General features: G+C 40.6%; 1 protein-coding gene across 1 annotated transcript in view; it reads left to right on the forward strand.

Moving 5' to 3' along the window:
* LOC122788639 (VPS10 domain-containing receptor SorCS1-like) overlaps positions 1–20,058 on the forward strand; it is a 1,297,464-nt gene that overhangs the window by 841,820 nt on the left and 435,586 nt on the right. The window contains exon 16 of the mRNA XM_044055539.1: positions 7,860–7,993. Within this exon, the coding sequence (XP_043911474.1) occupies positions 7,860–7,993 (134 nt within the window). The remainder of the gene's footprint in view (positions 1–7,859; positions 7,994–20,058) is intronic.

Consider the following 20,058-nt stretch of genomic DNA (forward strand, 5'->3'; position numbering starts at 1 on the left):
ACACTGAACATACGCAAAAATATGTCTTACATGAGAAAAAATGTCCTAACAGTCTTTTATATGCCAAAAATGACTTGGTAATTTTGGATACCAGAGGCAGTATTTAGTTATGCTATGTGCAATAACTCAATCTGTTTTGTATTAAGTTAAACACACAGCATGGTTTCATGCAGAACTTCCAAATGAAAACTGGATATGTATTCATGAAAATAAACCAGATAAGAAATAGAAATGATATTATAGCCAATACTAAACGTGAGATCTGTGACTCACTGAGAATAAACTCATCATTAACGGCTTACTTTGTTGAAAGTTTAAACTGCTCGAATTGCATGCTGTCCTCCTCCCCAGAGATATTTTTACCTCATTTTTGTTTATATACATGGGAAGGTACTTTAAGGAGCAGTGTCCCACAAGAAAAAAAATTGCTAGAACATTTGTAAGGCTTGAAAGTGAACAGTCAGTTGTTTTGTATTTGGTGAATTATAATGGATATATATTAAAATTTTTGCCATTATAGGATTAGTCCCTGTCATAGGACTTATTTAAATACCTACTACCAGTTCATAATAAATTATGGCTGTGCTGAAACATACTTTTTGTGTTTTGAGGTTTACAGATTAAGAACACTTCTCGGTTCTTCCCGTATCATAACCCCCTCTCCCCTGCTTTAACCCTGCCAAGATTCTTATAGTCTAATGTAACTTAAACAAGCAAAAAGGATTGCCATTGCTGCAATATATATATTCCTGGTAATAATATCCCTATTCCTGAACACTTTCTTGCTTGGCGCTCTCAAACCATCTCCTATGAAACCATTATTCTAAGGGATGTTTACATTGACTGGAATACTCTGACCTCTAACTGCCCAGTGCTGCCATTAACCTATATGGCTTCTTTCAACTCATCACCTCCCCTACTCTTTCTAATCAACAATCTAATACTATCTCTACTCTTGACTGGATACTTGCCTCTCACCCCAACCACTATCATAACACTTCAACTCTCCCTGACGCTCTCAGTGATCATCATCCTACCTCCATCCAGCATCACCTGCCTCAACCTCCTAAATCTCACAAATATAAGGATTTTAAAAAGAGAGACAATGCATGGAAAATCTGGAATAAACTCAAAACCCCCACTAGTCTCCAAAACTATAGGAAACTACAAAACACTGCAAAAAAATGTCACCCTTGACAAAAAATCCTTTTATCTTGACCCATAAAAAAGCCCCCACTCTAACCCAAAAAAATTCTGGAGTACCATCAACAAACTCTTATACCCAGGGAACCCATCTCCTCCAGACCTATTCCCTAAAAGCTCTCCACTCGAAACTGCCACTCTTCTGAACTCCTTCTTCATAGACTCCATACAAAACCTAATTAGAGCAAACAGGGATACCTACATTGACAACCCTCTCCCCTCCCCCACAAGACTTCTTTCTCAGTCAAGCCTGTCCCCACATCCATCATCAGATCTCTACTCTATAAACTAAAACCCTACTCCCCATCTGCTGACAATCTGCCTCCCCTATACCTTAAATTCGCAGCCCCGTCAATTGCCTATCCAGTCTCCACTACTTATCAATAGGTCAATTCTAGAAAATTTTGTCCCTAATATCTGGAAAAAGTCCTATATTATACCCTTGCATAAAGGAGGCAACTCCACTGACCCCTCCAATTTCAGGGCTGTTGCTATTCTTTCCCCTCTTTCTAAGATTCTGGAAAGGTGTGTACACAAGCAGCCCATCTCATATCTTATTCAGGAAAATTTCTTCACCCCAAACACAGCACGGTTTCTGACCACATCATAGCACAACTACAGCATTACTATCCTTCACTCACTCTATTGCTACATCTCTTAACAATAACAAAGTCGTGCCATGCCTCTTCCTTGACCTCTCTAAAGCTTATGACACTGTGTTCCACAACCTGCTTCTGTCCAAACTTTCTTCCTTTAAACTTTCTACCTCTACTCTCTCCTGGTTCTCTTCATACCTATCAAATAGAGCTCAATCAGTCAAATGGCCCTCTGCAACGTCACCTTTCCTCCCCGTTCAAACTGGTGTGCCCCAAGGCTCCATCCTGCTCCCACTCCTATTTAACATCTTTACTAATAACCTCTACAAATCCTGCCCCCTCTCCACACTCATACAATATGCTGATGACTCTACCATCATCCAGAACTCTGACAGTCTACCCCACCTACTTCCCCTCACTCAAGGCACCCTCCATTCAATTGAAAGATGGCTCACAAATAACCAACTCCTACTTAACCCCCAATAAAACAAAACTCCTTCTCTTCCTCCGCAAATCGCTCCAAAACCTCAAAGCCTCCTCCTCTGTCTCTTCTCTAAACAATGCTACTATTAAGATTGAGACTCACACTAAATTTCTTGGGTTTTTATAGATGACAAATTTGACAAACTTAAATTTGACATCCACATCAATAACTGCATCAAGAAGACACACCAAAAACTAAGACTGCTATTCAGAATTAAAAAATTCTTAACACAAAAATCTAAATTGTCCCTAGCTCTAGCATAACTACTACCTTCCCTACTATATGCCACCCCAATCTTCACTTACCTCCCAAAAAATTTGTCAACCAAACTTGAACTTACATACAACAAAACTGCTAGATTTTCCACTAATCTCCCCTATCGCTCACATCACTGCCTCTCCTTAGAAAAACTCCACTGGTTAGAACTCCATAACCACCTCCTTCTGCCTCAGTTTCTTTTGACATAGACTATCCTCCATCAACCTGCAGCCTGTCCATTGCTAGGAACCCTCATCTCTCCTTATGTCCCCAATTGGGAACTTTGTACCTCCAACCAACACCTCCTTCAAATCCCCAAACCAAATAAATCTATGGGAAAAATGCTATATAGCCACTTGGTTATCTCCTCTTGGAACCAACTTCCTCTCCATATCAGAACTATCCAAAAATCTTACAATTTCAAACTCACTATAAAGGAATACCTGCATAACTCCTGGACCTGCCCCTGTAAAGATCCTACTTGAACCCAGACTCCTTTTCATCAACGCCCCCCTTTTAACCCCTATTTCTTACAGGTATCGATTATACTTGTATCTTATGTTCCCTGCTCTTTGGCCTTTCCCTCCCAATGTACTCATATCTTCACTATATACTTTTACCTGCTATCTCTCCCTCCTCTTACATTTTATACCCCTCCTTTTCTTTTGCCTTGTGCCAGGATGTTCCTTTCTGGTACTGTATGCCTCACTACTCTTATATTTAGGTTAGCAATTTCCCATTTAAATCTGTGATTGTATGGCATGTAACAGTTTATGTTCACGTTTTCTTTCTCTTCAAACATTGTATGAAATTAATCTATTTTTGCTGTATGTATCGCCTCATGATTGTATACTTAAATACTTAATTAATTATAAAAAATTAATTGCAGTAATGGAGCTTTTTTCCTCGGGTCTCAGCTGAAAAAGGGCATCTACCCAGCCAGATGAGCCTGGTTAACAAATGGCAAAGAAATAAATAATGGATATCAATGCTTGTTTTTGCTGAGTGATATTGGATCTAGGAATAGAGTGTTGCTGAAATTGACTTGATCATGTGCACACAGTAGGGAGTCAGTCACAGTAGGGAGACACCAAAGTGTCACATAGCTCACAACACCAGTGTGCCACCCAGCAACAGCCCCTAAGGCAAGGCAACGTGCCTAACACTTTAGTCATATGTGACTGTATAGTCAGGCACACTGGTGTCCCACTCAGCAGGCTGAACAAGGAGAAAGTCACTGTCAGCCGCCTGTTGGGTGCCATGATCCGCCACATAACTCATGCACTCAAGTCACTCCACAACAAGTACAAATATGACTCTGTCATTGTCCATGTTGGAGTGAATGACTTGAGATGTACCTCCCTGGACTACATGAAAAGAGACATGGAAGAGCTCTTGGAACATGTGGCCCAGCAGGTATGACCCTAGCTCTGAGTAGCATCCTGCCTTCACCCAGGATGATGCCACATTATAAGGACAAAATGATTGACTTCAACAATTGGCTAAGCTTCTGGTGTCATTCAAAGGGGATCCAGTATCTGTCTGCCTGGGATGACATGATCGACAGACCATGATGCTTTGCCAGAGATGGTCTGCACCTGTCGCCCCTGGGATTAAGGTTACTGGCTAAGGCTCTTGCCACCCCTATAGTGCCTTTTTTAGGCAAAGTTCAAAGGACAAAACCACCACTGTAACAGGTACAAGCATGCAAAATCTGAAGGTAATGTTACACAATGCTAGAAGTCTAAACTTCAAAATGCACTCTCTTGAGGCACTCCTAAAAATGGAGAACATCGATATCTGTGCAGTAACTGAGACTTGGTTCAAGGCTCCAGAGAGCACCCCTACAAAACCAGGCTGCAACTCTTACCGCACTTTTCGGCCACCAAACCAGGATCGAATCAATAAAAGTGGAGGAGTGTCCATATTCACCAAGGACATTCACACCACCAGGTTAGTTGCCCAACACAATGTGTCTGAAATTCACCAGGTGCAACTAACACTAGGTAAGACTGCAATCCAAACTGTAGCTTGCTACAGATCCCCCACCATGTCCCAAGATTCTCACTACACCTTTCTAAACATACTGGAAAATATTAATATACAACCAGACACCCTAATACTGGGTGATTTCAGCTACCCTACCATTAAATGGGAAAACTACTTGTGCACCAACACCTGTGCCCAACGGTTCTTGGAATTCATAAATTCCAATGTCCTGGATCAACTAATCCATAGTCCCACCAGGGGCTCCAATATCCTAGACCTGGTCATTACCAACATGGGAAATCGATGCTCCACACCTATGTCACCCCCTCGTTGGTCAGGTCAGACCATAAGCTAATCAACCTTAACATCCACATCCCACCCCCACCCCCCCAGTAAGGAAACCTCCATAAAAAACATCTCCAAAGCCAAGTTCATACTACTCAAGTCAGAAGTTACAAACTTCATGACACCCATGCAGATGGGAACTGAAAGTTCGACTGCTGAGTCCTACACTAAGGCACTGTACGAGCACATCCACTCATGCATGAATCGTACCATCCCAAACAGAACCAAGATGTTCTCCTCCAAAAAAAGGAAGCCAATCTTGTGGTCCCCTGCCATAAACAAACTTTACAACAAAAGGAAGAAACTGTTGCAGAAAAGAGGAAAATCCCAGGATGCAAAAAACTCCCTTGTTTGGCATCTACTTCTCTGAAGTACAGGCCAACACTAAGGGACTCTGGCTAGCAAAGTTTGCAGATGACTGCAGACTGAGAGCCATTATTGAATCCCCAAAGTATGTTGATACTCTACAAAATGGCCTTACAGAAACAGATGCTTGGTGCAAGAGCCAAGAAATGTATAGTTATCCCCTTTGGGAAAAAACATGTACCCATGAATTACCACATAGGTGGCAGTACACTAAACACTGAAAGTGTGATAAGAGACTTAGGGACACAGGTGGACAGTGGTCTCATCTTCAATAACCACATCGCCACAACAGTCACGGAATCCTTCTATGTGGCACACCTCATTACTAAGGGCTTTTCATCCAGAAAAAAGGAGGCCATTGTCCCACTGTACTCATCCCTCATTAGACCTATTATAGAATACATTTGGTATATACCTCTCAAGACATCTGCAACAACTGGAAAGGCCTCAGAAATACCTCACTAAAAGAATCACAGGCCTAAAGCAGATGCCCTTTGCTGACCGCCTTAAAAAACTCCAGCTATACTCTGTCGCATATTATCTACTCCAGGGTGATCTCTGCTTAACATACAAGGCCATGTCAAACCCAGAGCTGTTGGACATGCTATACTTAAAGAAATCCCAATCCCTCAGCGCCACACGCTTCAGGAATCTAAACCTTGTCATCACAATAAACAAAACATGCTGGAGGGATAGGTTGCTGACCCAGAGACTCCCCAGACTCTGGAATAGACTGCCCATGCATGTCAACCAGAGCGCCTTTTTGGCCCTCTTCAAAAGGAACCTTGATGATTGGATGGGAGAAAGGAAATTCACCCCAGAGATCACGTCAGTCGTCCTGCTAGACAGGGGTCCAGGGAACTAAATAGTGTGGGAAGAAATAGCCAGGGAATTGTTATGGCTAGGCTTGTATAGGCCCTAAGGCTGATAGCCTAGCACCAACCTATGAACCTATGTAAGTGGTAATCAAAGTTCAGCCAAGAAGAAGATATTACTTGGAAGCATCTTACCTCAGCTGCCCCACAATCATGCTCTCAGCACAATAGGAACTGCAGTTGCATATCGATTGAACCATTCTGCCAACAGACTACAACATCATGCGGCATTTTATGAAATAAAATATATTAGGGGCTACAGTACTACTTTGTGTATAAATCCAGATGTGAAATACTTCACAGATGTATTTAACACCCAATATGGAATTTATACACAGCTTGCATTCTATCAAAAGCTGTGCAGGTTACGTTGTGCATTACCCAAAGCTGTTCCAATCCATATTCCCTTGCTGCATGTCAGAACAGCTCTCTTCTGCTGATCATTGAGAAGTTCAGAGGAACCTGTAACTACAGTAATCAAGTGAGGCCTTCCCTAATGCTGTCCATTAGCATTCAGTGCTTTGCTGTGGAGGCTAAATTGCATAGTGTGCTGATTTACAGTTGCTCATACTGGAATATCTGTATGCACAGCAGTTTAGCTGGATGCACCTCTGAATTTCAGTGAGAGAGAGTCTCTGCAAAGTCAAGAAGAACAACTTCATCCTGCTTATACTGCAGATCCAGGTAAATACTGCTGTGCAGTATGTATATGTAAGTCTAAGAGAATGTATATACGCTTGCATGCAAGTATGCTGGGGATATAGGAACAGTACCTGAGTAGATCTTTTGAGCATATTTCTATGACTGATTATTTTGAGTGCATGCATGTGTGTATTTGTGTCTGATGGATTTCTTGTATCTGATGTAAACCGTAGCTAGTATGGATGGGGACATCGCAGATGCAGAGTGTGTGTGTGTGTGTGTGTGTGTGTGTGTGTGTGTGTGTGTGTGTGTGTGTGTGTGTGTGTGTGTGTGTGTGTGTATCTCCATACTGCTTCCCACAGTCTATAGAGGTTCAAGGGCTCTGTTGTACTTATCCCCCTACAGGATAGCAGCTGGGGTAAATGCAGCGTAGAAGTTGTATGTACGCGTGTATATGTAAAACTGTCTTTTGCTATCTATTTATGCAGTGGGTGGGGGGGGGGTGCCTCTGTGTAGTCTGCTATCCATCTGCTCTACTTTATAATGAAGATCGAGGGGAGCTAAAATTATAAGTTGTTCAAGTCATTCAGTCGAGTGATTCATAGTCATGCAGTATATCCCTACTTAGAATATGCATGATTGTGACTTACCTGATAGCTAAGTAGTGCATCTCAACATACCTGCACAGTATGAGTTGCACTGTTGCAATAAATTCTAGTACCTCACATTTAGAGACAAGTGACTTTTTTGCAGTAATTTATTTAACAGTAGTTACAATAAAGGTACAACATAGTAATTTTTTCTTGCCTTTTTATGTTTTCTAAATTGCTTGGGCATACATGAGCATGAGATGAATTAAAAAAGCGATATCACCAAAAATCTAAAGGCAACCATGTTGCTTTACTAAGCTCAGGATACAATTGTGTTATTGCACAGCAAGTCTACACTTTTAAGTAATTATCGAAACCTTGTCAAAAATATATTCTTTAGACTTTCAATTCTTTAATTAAACATATCCAAAATTAATATGATTTTGTTTGGATTTTGAAATGCATTTTGAAGATGTAGATGTAACTAATCATATTTTGGTTTCCTTGACAGGCCCTTTGGAGCATGTTCACCTTTCTCTACCTTTTGTTGCTACACTTAATAAAGAAATCAACGCTACTGTCATAATAAAACCAAGACATGTTGGCACAGTCACTTATGTCTGGTGGTTTGGCAACAACACAGAGGTTTGTGGAATATTTTCATTCATTTCATATATATAGTACAGGTTTGACTCATTGAAGTCTTTTGTTTGTATTTATTCTTATACATAATTAATCATGTAGTGTAGTACACAGCATAGTTAGAATAACTGTATTATGAAAGAGAGATTTTTCCAGGTAGTTAAAGTTATTTGTGTCTTTTATGATCCAGATTAAAAAAATCAGATTAAAAAAACTGCAGATAGCCTCAGTCTAGCTTCATCAACTAGTACAACCTAATTATACTGAACTATTTTTACCAATGTATTTGCTAGGATTAATTAAAACTGACTGAACATTTTAGGTTTGATTTGAAGAGTGTTGTGCATGTAGTAAAGTATTCTTTTTAATTAACATTTAATAGTATTTTACTTTTTATTTTCCTTGACACTCTTGTAATACCATCTTTGAGAGATCGGCTACTGAGCTCATGCAGGCTGTTCATTTCAGCTAACCTGAACCTGAGCTTGATGTTGGCAACAAATATCTAGTCTACATTAATCAGTATTAGAAATATTAGAAGTGGTAATGATATCACGTTTGCACTGTGAATTGTGTAGGTTTCCACAACATTAATTTTCCAAGTTTTGTAACATCTGCTTTACTGTTAATTGGAAGATAACATCTGTGATGAGAAAAGGGAATGTGGATTATAATGGATTTCTAGTTATTCTTCCAAAAACAAGAATTAAAAGGAAACAGAAAATTCAAGAAATTACATTGGTACTCCACATTAATGCTTGGAAGGTGGGGGTGGGGGTGAGTATCTATGTTTCCAAAAGTGACTAATAGAAAGCAGTTTTCTCTTAAATCTGTTAATGCTCATTCTAGGCTAATGGGGATAATCTGTTTTATTGCAGAAAGCGATGTTTATCTGAATTAATGCAGCATCAGTGTTGAAATATCATAAAGAGCGGTGTAGGTTGTAGCTTCATACATGATACATGAAAAGATAGCTCCCCCCCCCCCCCCCCAAAAAAAAACACATCCAACATAAAATTTTGGAGTTGTTTTCAAGTTAGTGGTCAACAAGTTATTTCCAAGTATATGTAATACTTTCATAGACTTGACTGAGGAAGGGGAGAACTTTATTATTTTGTTAACCATGTAATGGATCCTAATTTATTATTTTGTTAACCATGTAATGGATCCTTTTCAGACACAACCTGGATCACAAGGGTAATAGTAATGTGATATACATGAACATGGCAGAACAATCAATTAATCAGTGTGTCTTTGGAAGAATGAAGACAGTCCAAGCAGATATAATGAGAATTGCAAAACCAAATTTTTAACAGGATTAAACTTTGTATCCTGGTGCCATGAGCTAGTGATCTTAGTAAAAACAAGATATGGGAAATGGAAAAATAAATTTGTATTTTACTTAAGAGGCTTAAAACCATTCAATTCTGTACAATACATTTCAAGTGAATAATGTTACTAGGTTTTGAAAAATTTAACCAACAATAAATTGGATAATGAATGCAGTAAATTAGTGTTTTATTCTTGATTTAACGGAGACAGAGGGGTGTATTTCCAAAGAAAGTTATGTAAAAAATTCCACACAGTTGGTGCCATAGAAGAGAAAAAGCATGACAGAAAAATGATGAATCTTGAGAACTGCTAGATGCACCTCACCAGTTAATGAAAGATTCTGACAGGCAGAAAACTCTATGTTCCTAACAAGACTAAAATACTGACTGTATAAGATAAGAGGCATTAAAAGAGAGCGCATCATGATCAATAGAAAACATTTGTTCAGATGAACATTTCAGCAAAACTTTGTGTGCCCCCCTCATCTCCCATTGTCTCCACTTTTCCAATCATGTAGTTTTTTATTTAGATCAAAGGGGATTTGCGGGAACAATGTGCACCCAGGACAGAGTTTTTTCATGGGAAGAAAGTATGAAATTTTGTTGGGATGAGTTTCACAGGAAAGAATTTATGAACCAACAGGTGTTGATTGTTCATAGAGACCTTTAAAATATTAAATCATATTTTATTCTCTACTGGATATGCATTCAGGACAATGCATGTACCACAAAAAGCATGCATTGTGTCTCTTAAGTATCATGGCTACTCTAGTTTCAGCTTGATGTGTACAAGACAGCTCAAGTTGTTAGGCACTGCAATAGATTGATAAGTACAAAACAAACACGAGTGAGTAATTATTGAGGCACCCGTTGCCAGAATAAAATACATCATTCAGATTATTTTTATTAAATGGTACAAATAAATGTTTACAACTGTTTTACCTATTTCTCCAACCACATTTAGTAGAAAAAAAGAAAGAAAACGCCTGACATCCTCCCAGTGTTTTCCTTGCTGGTATTAACATGCAATTTCAGAATTTAGATTTATAGCACATTTTTAATGGTTTGGATCTTCTCTGGAGTGACCTTCACCCACTTTGCAGATATTTATTCCTAAAACTTGAAAACATGTCATAGTCTTTAAGATACATACATTCTGAATGGTCACATAGGCAAACCTTATCATGGACAAAGCTGTAAACAAGCTGTGAAACAAAGGTGTATCAGGACTTACTGTAGTTATACAAAAATATTCTCTAATGAGAATATATACATTATAACACACACACACACACACACACACACACACACACACACACACACACACGCAGATCAGAAAATCAATAGTTTGTTTCGTGAAGAAGAATTTTTTTCAGGGAGCGTACAACATGGTGATAAGGAAAATACCAGAGACAAATTCAAGAAAAAAATAAAAAGGCTGCAGGAACTGACAAGTGTAGAATAGCCATAGACTGACATACAGAGGTAATGGGACCTGAAATTGTTGTTCCTTGCAGACATGAAAAGTCAGTGAATGCACTGAGTGAGAGATAACAGCTGCAACTCTTGTGAAGGAAGGAACAGTGCTACTTGTAACATATAACCCATACAGTTGTGTGACTGCAAAAGCAAAATCCAGGAAACTGGGTTACTTGATGAACTATAGCTCATTACAGAGTTGTATTGTCCCCAAACCCCACTTACCTCATAAAGAAAAACAGCAACACTTACAGATTTTCCAACCAGTTTATAATATATAAAGCATATCACTCTGTCATAATTGAATGCCTACATTGTGTAACCATCATAATGAAAAATAATTTGCATCATAATAATTCAATTGCACTTAATATCTTTGTCATCCAGGCAGTACGACAGCCCACATATGTCTGGGCTGTCATATACCCCATGCCAACTGAGTGGCATAAAGACTCTGCACTCTTGGCAGAATGAATCAGTGGCCATTGATGCAGCATTGAAAAAAAGCTCACCCCCATATTCCTGAAGCTTCAACTAGCCCAGTAAATCAAAGGGAAAATGAAAGGTGAAGGGGTATTCATATACCAGACTGCATTTCAGGCAGGCTGTTCCTCCCTTTTTCCTGACTATGAGTACGGTGAATATAGTCAAGAAAAACAGAATTAATACCCATAACCTAACAACTGTGACTTTCATTCAGAACATATAATGAAACTAGAAGATAGTATAATTTAATACTGCTTTATGGTAACAGCATTCTAATTGCATCTTCTAATAGCAAACGTTGGAGAAAGGGAGGCAAGTTGATATTAGACAAGTTCCACCCTATCCCCCCAGTACAAAACGGCATCTTTGTCTGTTAGATTCCAGTGGCCGATGGCTATGAAATCTAACCTGGGCAGACTGAGCAACCCTATGATTTGGGAATTTCTGATCTTTAAACCCACAAACTTATGAGCCCTGTGGCAAAATAATTTAGGCACTATTGATGACCAAGCAAGCAGTCAGCTGTTCTATAAATGCTGAATGGTTACTTGATCTCTGGGATTACTGGAAACTATCTATGCTTGGGAATTAAGCCAGCATCCTTGCCACCTAACTGAATAGATTCATATGTTCATAGGTGTTTACTAGGCTAACAACCACAATGGCCTTTTCAAGCCTAGCCATGCATCCCAAATCTCTGACAAGTTCTAATACCCTTGATAAGTGTAAGCATGGGCCTGGGATATGAACCATTTACAGGTTACCAGGTGCCAAACCAGGGATGAATTTCCTGTTTCCCATCCAATTGTCCAAGCTGCACATTAATTGGATTCAGGAGGAACTTTGCTTCACATTGATGGGGAGCCTGTCCATAGATGGAGTAGTCTCTGGGATACATACCTATCTCTCCAGCAGGTCCTATTCATATCACAGGCAAGGTTTAAGTCTTTAGAATGGGTAATTCTTGTACTGTTTGTTTTGTGGATATGCAAGAGGTCCATCAGAGTGGGTTCTGACAATGACTTGTATGCCAGGAATAGATCTCCCCTCAAAATCCTGTAGGAGACAGAATACAGGGATAGGGCCTTGAGGTGGTCTGCATAGGACATATCACTTACTCCCTATATTATTTTAATAAGGAACTTCTGTGGACATTCCAGTTGTTGGATATGCCTGGTTAGGTACATACCAAAGGGGGCATTGTACTCACTGATAGATCTGATGAATGCCAAGTACAGTGAAACAGTGACTTCCTTGGACTTAGATGCCATACCTTTGTTTATAAGTTGTGCAACATAGAATGATTTCCTCACCACTGTAGACATATGATGATCAAAGGCTAGATTACTATCTATGTGTGTCCCTAAGTCCCCGACTACTGGGTCAACTCTAAGAGGTATGTTGTCAATATGATAGTTACCAGGGATGGACGACTTCCCAAAGGATACTATTATGCATTTCTTGGCATTTAGTTTTAGTCCATGACTCTGACAGTTGTTTGTCTGTGTCAGCCCTTCCTGGAGAACATTTGTGTCAGTGTGTGATTCAATGACAGCTCCTAATTTGCAATCATCTGCAAATTTAGTCAGCCAGAGACCACTGGCATTGGCCTTGACTTCTGATAAGTACATACCAAAAAGGAGCGGTCCAAGAACTGAACCCTGAGGGACTCCACTTGTGACTGGCCTCTTTGTAGAGGTGGACTCCCCAGTTCTAACTTCCTGGGTCTTGTCTGTGAGCCTATCCACCTGGTGGCATACGGGTTTGTACCTAACCTCCTGAGTTTGTCAACAATGTCCGAGTGGGATATTGTGTCAAATGCCTTGGAGAGGTCAAGGTAAGCAGTGTGAACTTTTTTGCCCTCAATAATAATGAAAATGTATGGCTGTCCTAACTCAGATATAAACTGACAGAGTGCTGTCAACAACTGATCCCTAGCCATACCAGCAAAGCCTTTCCAAATCCTGTTTCCAGATCAAGGATCCACATCCAAAAGTGAACTCCTTGTCGGGCCTCAATTCTGTTGGCTGCTCTGTGGACAAAGGAGTGACCCAAAATGAGAACTCAAATACTACCTGTAACAAAAGAATCAGACACAAATAAGATAAACATCCAAGCAAGGTTAAAATGTCACTCTAATGTAAGACAAAAAGGCTTATGTTGACCATCTGCCTCTCCTAATTAGCTTCTCTGCCTATGCAAAAGAATGGGGGGGGAATATACCTGGAAGGCCTTGGTAGGATAAGGCTTTATGTAAGCAGGAGTCCGGGTCTTTAGGTGTTAAAGGAGCCCCATTGGGGAAAACGAAAACTAAGTTCCGAACAATATACACTGAAAAGCTTTTGAAGTATAATAAACCAAGTAATAGAACATTGTAACAAAAATAGCAGATCTTTCCAAGATAACCTAGTGTTATTTTGGAATAAATGATTACTATACTATCTTATATGGTCTTGAAAATATATGACTTTTCTCTCTGTGGTGACTTGAGCACTATTTTGTTTCGTCTTGTGTTCCTTTTTTGGTTGGTTGTGTTCACGTTCATCAGCAGTTTGGTGATCTTTGGTTGGTAGAGATAACCTGATGCACCAGATTGTATTATTCAGTTTTGGATCATGTGACTCACACTAAGGAGGCATCATGGATTACAGTCATGTGATCCTGTCTTAAGGACCCTATAAGCATGCATGCATATAACCAAGTAAAGAGAGTACCCCAAAGGGCATAAGTGTGATAGTCCTTAGTAGTTCCATGAACACCACTAGAACATTTTTATATCAAATGTTTTCCAATTGAATCTCATGAATCAGTGACTGTACCTTTGATCCTGTGAACCTTTTAACAATCTATCCACAAGTCACTGTTTGGTAAAATTCTTAATCCTGAAACTCAGGCCATTAATCTTGGTGCAGATAAATGAACCTTAATAGTTCTATTGGCTTCTCTCTTAACCAAACAGGATATTAAGTAATGATCCACTGGCAAACAACAATATGAAAAGGCACAGCAAACAGAAGATGACCAACCCCTGATAACAAGATAAGATGTTTCAATTATTACAAATAAATGAGCAAATTCCACCATTACCACAAATTCAATGTGAAATTAAATGGCCCTAGATTGTAAAACTTACCTTCAGATCAAAGGCAAGTAGAACTGCTCGACTGCTACACCAAAAAGGTAGTGTAAGCATATAGAAAAGCATTTAAGTGGAGTTGTCCCATCAAGGACAGTGAGAATAATCAAGAGCCTTAAACAGTGCAAGGAAAACACAAGATGTGATGCAAACTTCATTTATCTGTAAGATGACCCAAACTAAATTAAGATTCGGTAAAGGAGGCATAAGGCTGAGAATCTCAATGATTTTGGGGCATACGAAAAAGTAAACCAAAAAAATGAGAGACCAGCATACGGTGGCTCCAGATAGATCCTTTGTTGTAAAAGTGCCCTTAACAAAAAATCAGGAACACAAACCGGTTTTGGCTGTACAGTTACATAGCCTTCATCAGTGTAGTTATCAGAAAAGTAAGAAATACTTTATATACTAGAAAGCCTTAAACTGATATAAGCCTTCTAGCTTAAAAGAGAGACTTCGGAGTGATTGAGTATCAGTTTTCTGTATTTTCTTGCTGCACTTAACTGTTTTCTGCCTAAACTCTGATTTTCCAGCACTTATTGTGATTTAAAAGCTTGTTTTTTTTCACATATTGTACTTATTTGACTGCCTGCACTAAAAAGTTGTTTTTGTTTAAATAAATTGTTTAACTGTTGTAGGCTACACACTAAAGTGCGATAGCCTTTTCTGATCACTTGTAGTCGTTTAAAGCTGTTTTAAGTGTACTTTTTACTGTTTTTGCCTTATCTTTAAAAAATAAATAAATAAATTTCCTGTTTCCCGCCTTTCTAAGCTAGTATAGTCCAGTTTTCAGGCTAGTGCTGAATTCAGGGCTGTGCTACAAATTTCTGAGTTGCCCATACCTTACTTGGATAGAGGGAAGTTTCTCTGTTCACCTGTGAGAGAGGGGAACTTTGAGCAGCCATCTATCCCTGGAGGAGTGGTTCCAGCCCAGAAGTTAGTAGTTTAAAAAATGCGTTGCATGGTTTTGTGTGCCGGGCAGCACCGGTTAGCTAGGGTTAAATTATTCCTGGCTCCACTAAGTCTCCTTCAGTTTTTCACTTGAAACTAGTCTAACTCTCAACCTAAGCACTCAAAAAGCATCCTACAGTCCAGCACTTGCTCAGACCTAATAGCAAGCACTAATATACCCCGACACAACTGCCCAGCAGAGCAAGGCTCTTTATCCACCCCTCACCAACCAAGCGACTAAGCAGCTCACCCTAATATTCAGGTATGACCAAAGGGCAACTTCAGGTGTACTCTCCAGTCCAGCTGGTGAATCTGGGTATCCCGAGGCAATGTTACAACTGCCTCATGTACACAGACAGCCCACTCCTCCTACCACAAAACACTAACATATGTGAGAGATGCAATTATACAGCCAAACTGGAGGCTAAGGTATCTCCACCCAAGACTGGAATAGACAGTCATGAGGAGAAGGTTAACACTTGCACCACACCTCCAGCCTCACATAGACCTATTAAACCAGCACTGGCAAAAGATACACATAAATACACAAAATCATACTCGGAGGCTCTAAATAAAAACCTGCAAAAGCATCAGAGAGCTCCAAAGCAGACAACCACAAAACATGCACCTCCCGTCACAAACCAGACAACACATAAAACACAAAATCAATGTGCCGCACAATCACAGCCCTTAAGGCAAAATAACATACCTAACACATTAGTAATAGGTGACTCAATAGTCAGGCACACTGACACCCCACTCACTAGGCTGGACAAGGAGAAGGTTACTGTTAGCTGCCTGTCGGGAGCCAGAATCCGCCACATAACACAAGCACTCAGGTTTCTCCAGAACAAGTACAAATATGACTCTGTCATTGTTCATGTTAGTGTGGACGACCTGAGTCATACCTCCCTGGACTACATGAAAAGAGACATGGAAGAGCTCTCTGATCATGTAGCCCATGCGGGTATGACCCTGACCCTGAGTAACATCCTGCCCTCACCAAGAATGATACCTCAGTGAAAAAATGATCAATTTCAACAATTGGCTAAGCTTCTGGTGTCATTCAAAGGGGATCCAGTTCCTGTCAGCCTGGGATGACATGCTCGACAAGCCGCGTTGCTTCTCAAGAGATGGCTTGCACCTGTCATCCCTTGGCATTCGAATACTGCCCAAGGCTCTTGCTGCCATCATAGTGCCTTTTTTAGGCAAGGCTCAAAATTCAAACCCACCTCCGTAAACAGCACAAGTAAAAAACTGAGGGTTATGCTACTCAACGCCAGGAGTTTAAATCTCATAATGCATGTGCTCGAAGCACTCCTAAGTATGGAGAATGTCGACATCTTTGCAGTAACTGAAACCTGCTTCAAGGCTCCAGAGAGCACTCCAGCATTACTGAGCTACAACTCATACCACACATGTTGGCCACAGAACACGGACCGAAACACAAAAGGAGGGGGTGTATCCATATTCATCAAGGATACCCACACCTCCAGGTTAGTGGCATAGCATGATACCTATGAGATCATCCATGTGCAACTAACATCGGGCAAATCTGCAATGCAAATTGTGGCCTGCTACAGATCACCTTCCATGACCCAGGACCACCACTCCGCCTTTCTGGAGACATTGGAAAACATGAAGGTCCTACCGAACACCCTGATCTTAGGAGATTTCAATTACCCTACCATTAACTGGGAAAAGTACTTGAGTACAAACTCCCAGGCTCAGCGCTTCTTGGAATTTATCAACTCAAATGCCCTGGATCAGCTGGTAAACTCCCCTACCAGAGGTCACAACATATTGGACCTGGTCATCACCAACATGGGCGACAGGTGCTCTGTACCGGAGGTCAACCCGTCACTGGTTAGATCAGACCATAAACTAATCACCCTGGATGTCCACACCCCACCACCACCCCCACCCCCAACCAAGGAAACCACAGTGAAAAACTTTTCTAAAGCAAACTTTACCTTACTTAAGTCAGAGGTGGTAAGTTTCACAGCCCCCATGCTAAAGGATAACACTGCCCAAGATGCAGAATCCTTTACAATTGCACTCTGTGAGTACCTGCAAGGATGCATGGATTGTGCCATCCCTAGCAAAACCAAGACTCACTCCCCTAAGAGAAGAACCAGTCTGGTGGACCTCTGCCATAAACATGTTATACAACAAAAGGAGGAAACTAGTTCAGAAAAAAAGCAAATCCCAAGAAGGAAAGACATCCTTGATCAGTATCAGTAAGAAACTAAGGTCTCTCATAAAATCATCCAAGGCTAACTTCAAAAGAAAAATAGCCAAGGACTCGAAAGATAACCACAAAGCCTTCTTTATCTATGTCAAAAATCTAAGTGGCAACTCGCAGATATGCTCTGAGATAGTGCAAAATAGCACATAATATACTGAACCTACTGATATTGCCAACATACTGGCAGATAGATTCAGTGCAAACTTCACCTCCCTCTCACCTTCAAAAGGGCCCACAACAATACCGGAAAAGTGTAGTGTCCCAGAAATCACAGAAGCACAGGTGAAAACAGCCCTTTCAAAAGCCAAAAACACAGCATCAATGGGGCCAGATGGTGTCCCAGGCTGCATCTTGCATGAACTACAGAACAAGCTAACCCCCCACCTAAACATGCTGTTCAACCTCAGCCTCTCCACAGACTACGTGCCCATAGAATGGTGCACAGCAATGGTTATTCTGCTCCACAAAGGAGGAGCCACAACTGACCCTGGTAACTATTGCCCCATAAGCCTAACTAGCCTGGTCTGCAAGGCTATGGAGCGCATCATCATGGAACTCATTAACAAAGACATTGGGAACCTCCAAACACTTGACCCGACCCAGTTCGGCTTTGTTAAGGGCAGATCATGCCTACTAAACCTGGTTAACTTCTTCGAGACAGTTACCAAGGCCATAGACAAGGGAAAGGTGGTTCACACAGCCTACCTTGATCTCGCCAAGGTGTTCGACACCATTCCTCACTTGGGTATTATAGAAAAACTCACCAGCCTAAACATAAACCCCTACATCACAAGATGGGTTGCCAACTAACTTACAGACAGAACTCACACGGTAAGAATAGCGGGCTCCAGGTATGACTCTAAACCAATCACAAGTGGTGTCTTGCAAGGCTCAGTTCTGGGACCCCTACTGTCCGGCATATATTTCTCTGAAGTACAGGCAAACACTGGAGGACTATGGCTAACCAAGTTCACCGATGACTGCAAACTGGGAGCCATAATTGACTCTCCAGCTAACACGGACATCCTCCAAAAAGGCCTTACTGAGATAGACACCTGGTGTCAAAGTCATGGCCTCAAGCTAAATGCCAAAAAATGCATAGTCATCCCGTTTGGAAAAAACAAAACACTCACGAATTACCACATAGGCGGCAGCCCCCTTAATACAGAAGAGGTAATAAGAGATATGGGGACCCAGGTAGATAGTAATCTCTCCTTTGACAATCATATTGCCAAAGTAGTTAGGAATTTTTTCTATGTGGCCCATCTAATTACTAAGGGGTTCACATCTAGAAATAAAGAGGTTATAGTGCCCCTCTACTCGTCACTCATCAGACCCATCATAGAGTACAATGCCCCATTTGGGATGTACCTCACAAGACACTTCCAACAGCTTGAAAGACCACAAAAGCACCTCACCAAGAGGATTACTGGCCTCAAACATATGTCCTATGCAGTCCGACTGAAAAAACTCTGGCTGTACTCAGTGGCATATCGCTTACTCAGAGGTGATCTCTGCCTGACTTACAAGGCCATGTCCAACTCAGAATTGATGGACATGCTCCACCTAAAGAAATCCAAGTCACTGCGAGCCACGTGCTCTAGTGAGCTAAACCTCGCCAGAACAATAAATAGAACATGCTGGAGGGATAGATTCCTGACACAGAGACTCCCCATGCTTTGGAGTAAAATTCCTAACTACATTAGGCAGAGCCCCTTACTAACACTCTTCAAGAGAAGCCTTGACGAGTGGATGGGTAACAGAAAGTACACTCCTAAGTTAACTTGCTAAGATGTTCAGATATTCTGAATTTAAGAGGTCTGGAAGTTTGCCCTATATAGAATGCTGAACAATTGTAACTAGCTAAGTAAACCACCCAATCAGTAGCACAAATGGGAAAAAATGAGATATCATAGACTTGAGGGGTATTTTGGCTGCTGAAGCTTTTGGTTTTAATATCCTGGAACAGTGAACACAATGACCACAAGGATGGCAGCCAATTAAGGGATCACCTGACAAATTAACTTGGATAGGATTCGTATTATGAAGTTGACCATGTTTGTAGTGATTGAAAAACGCAGCAAGATGTTTACCTTTCTTAAATGAAAAAAGACATCTGTCACCCAAAATTTCACCCAATCTCCCCTGTCACATGACAAGATATTCCACTGATGTTGTACAATATCCGTTAGTACCTTGGTGTTACGTCCATATGTAGTGACTAATCTGGGGGGGGGGGGCACCTCTATTACACTTGACTTTATAAAGAAGTTTCTCACACTCCATATTATCTACATCGTGTTTCGTATGTAAAACTTGGCCCATTTTATAACCTCTGTCCCTAAATCTGAGATTCAAATCATCCCTGAAATGTTCATATGTATTTCTAATGGAACAAATGCATTTCATCCTCATGAATTGAGATTTGGGGATGTTC

This window comes from Protopterus annectens, chromosome 14.part0 (assembly GCF_019279795.1).
Source record: "Protopterus annectens isolate FY-2018-M chromosome 14.part0, PAN1.0, whole genome shotgun sequence".
Lineage (NCBI taxonomy): Eukaryota > Metazoa > Chordata > Ceratodontiformes > Protopteridae > Protopterus > Protopterus annectens.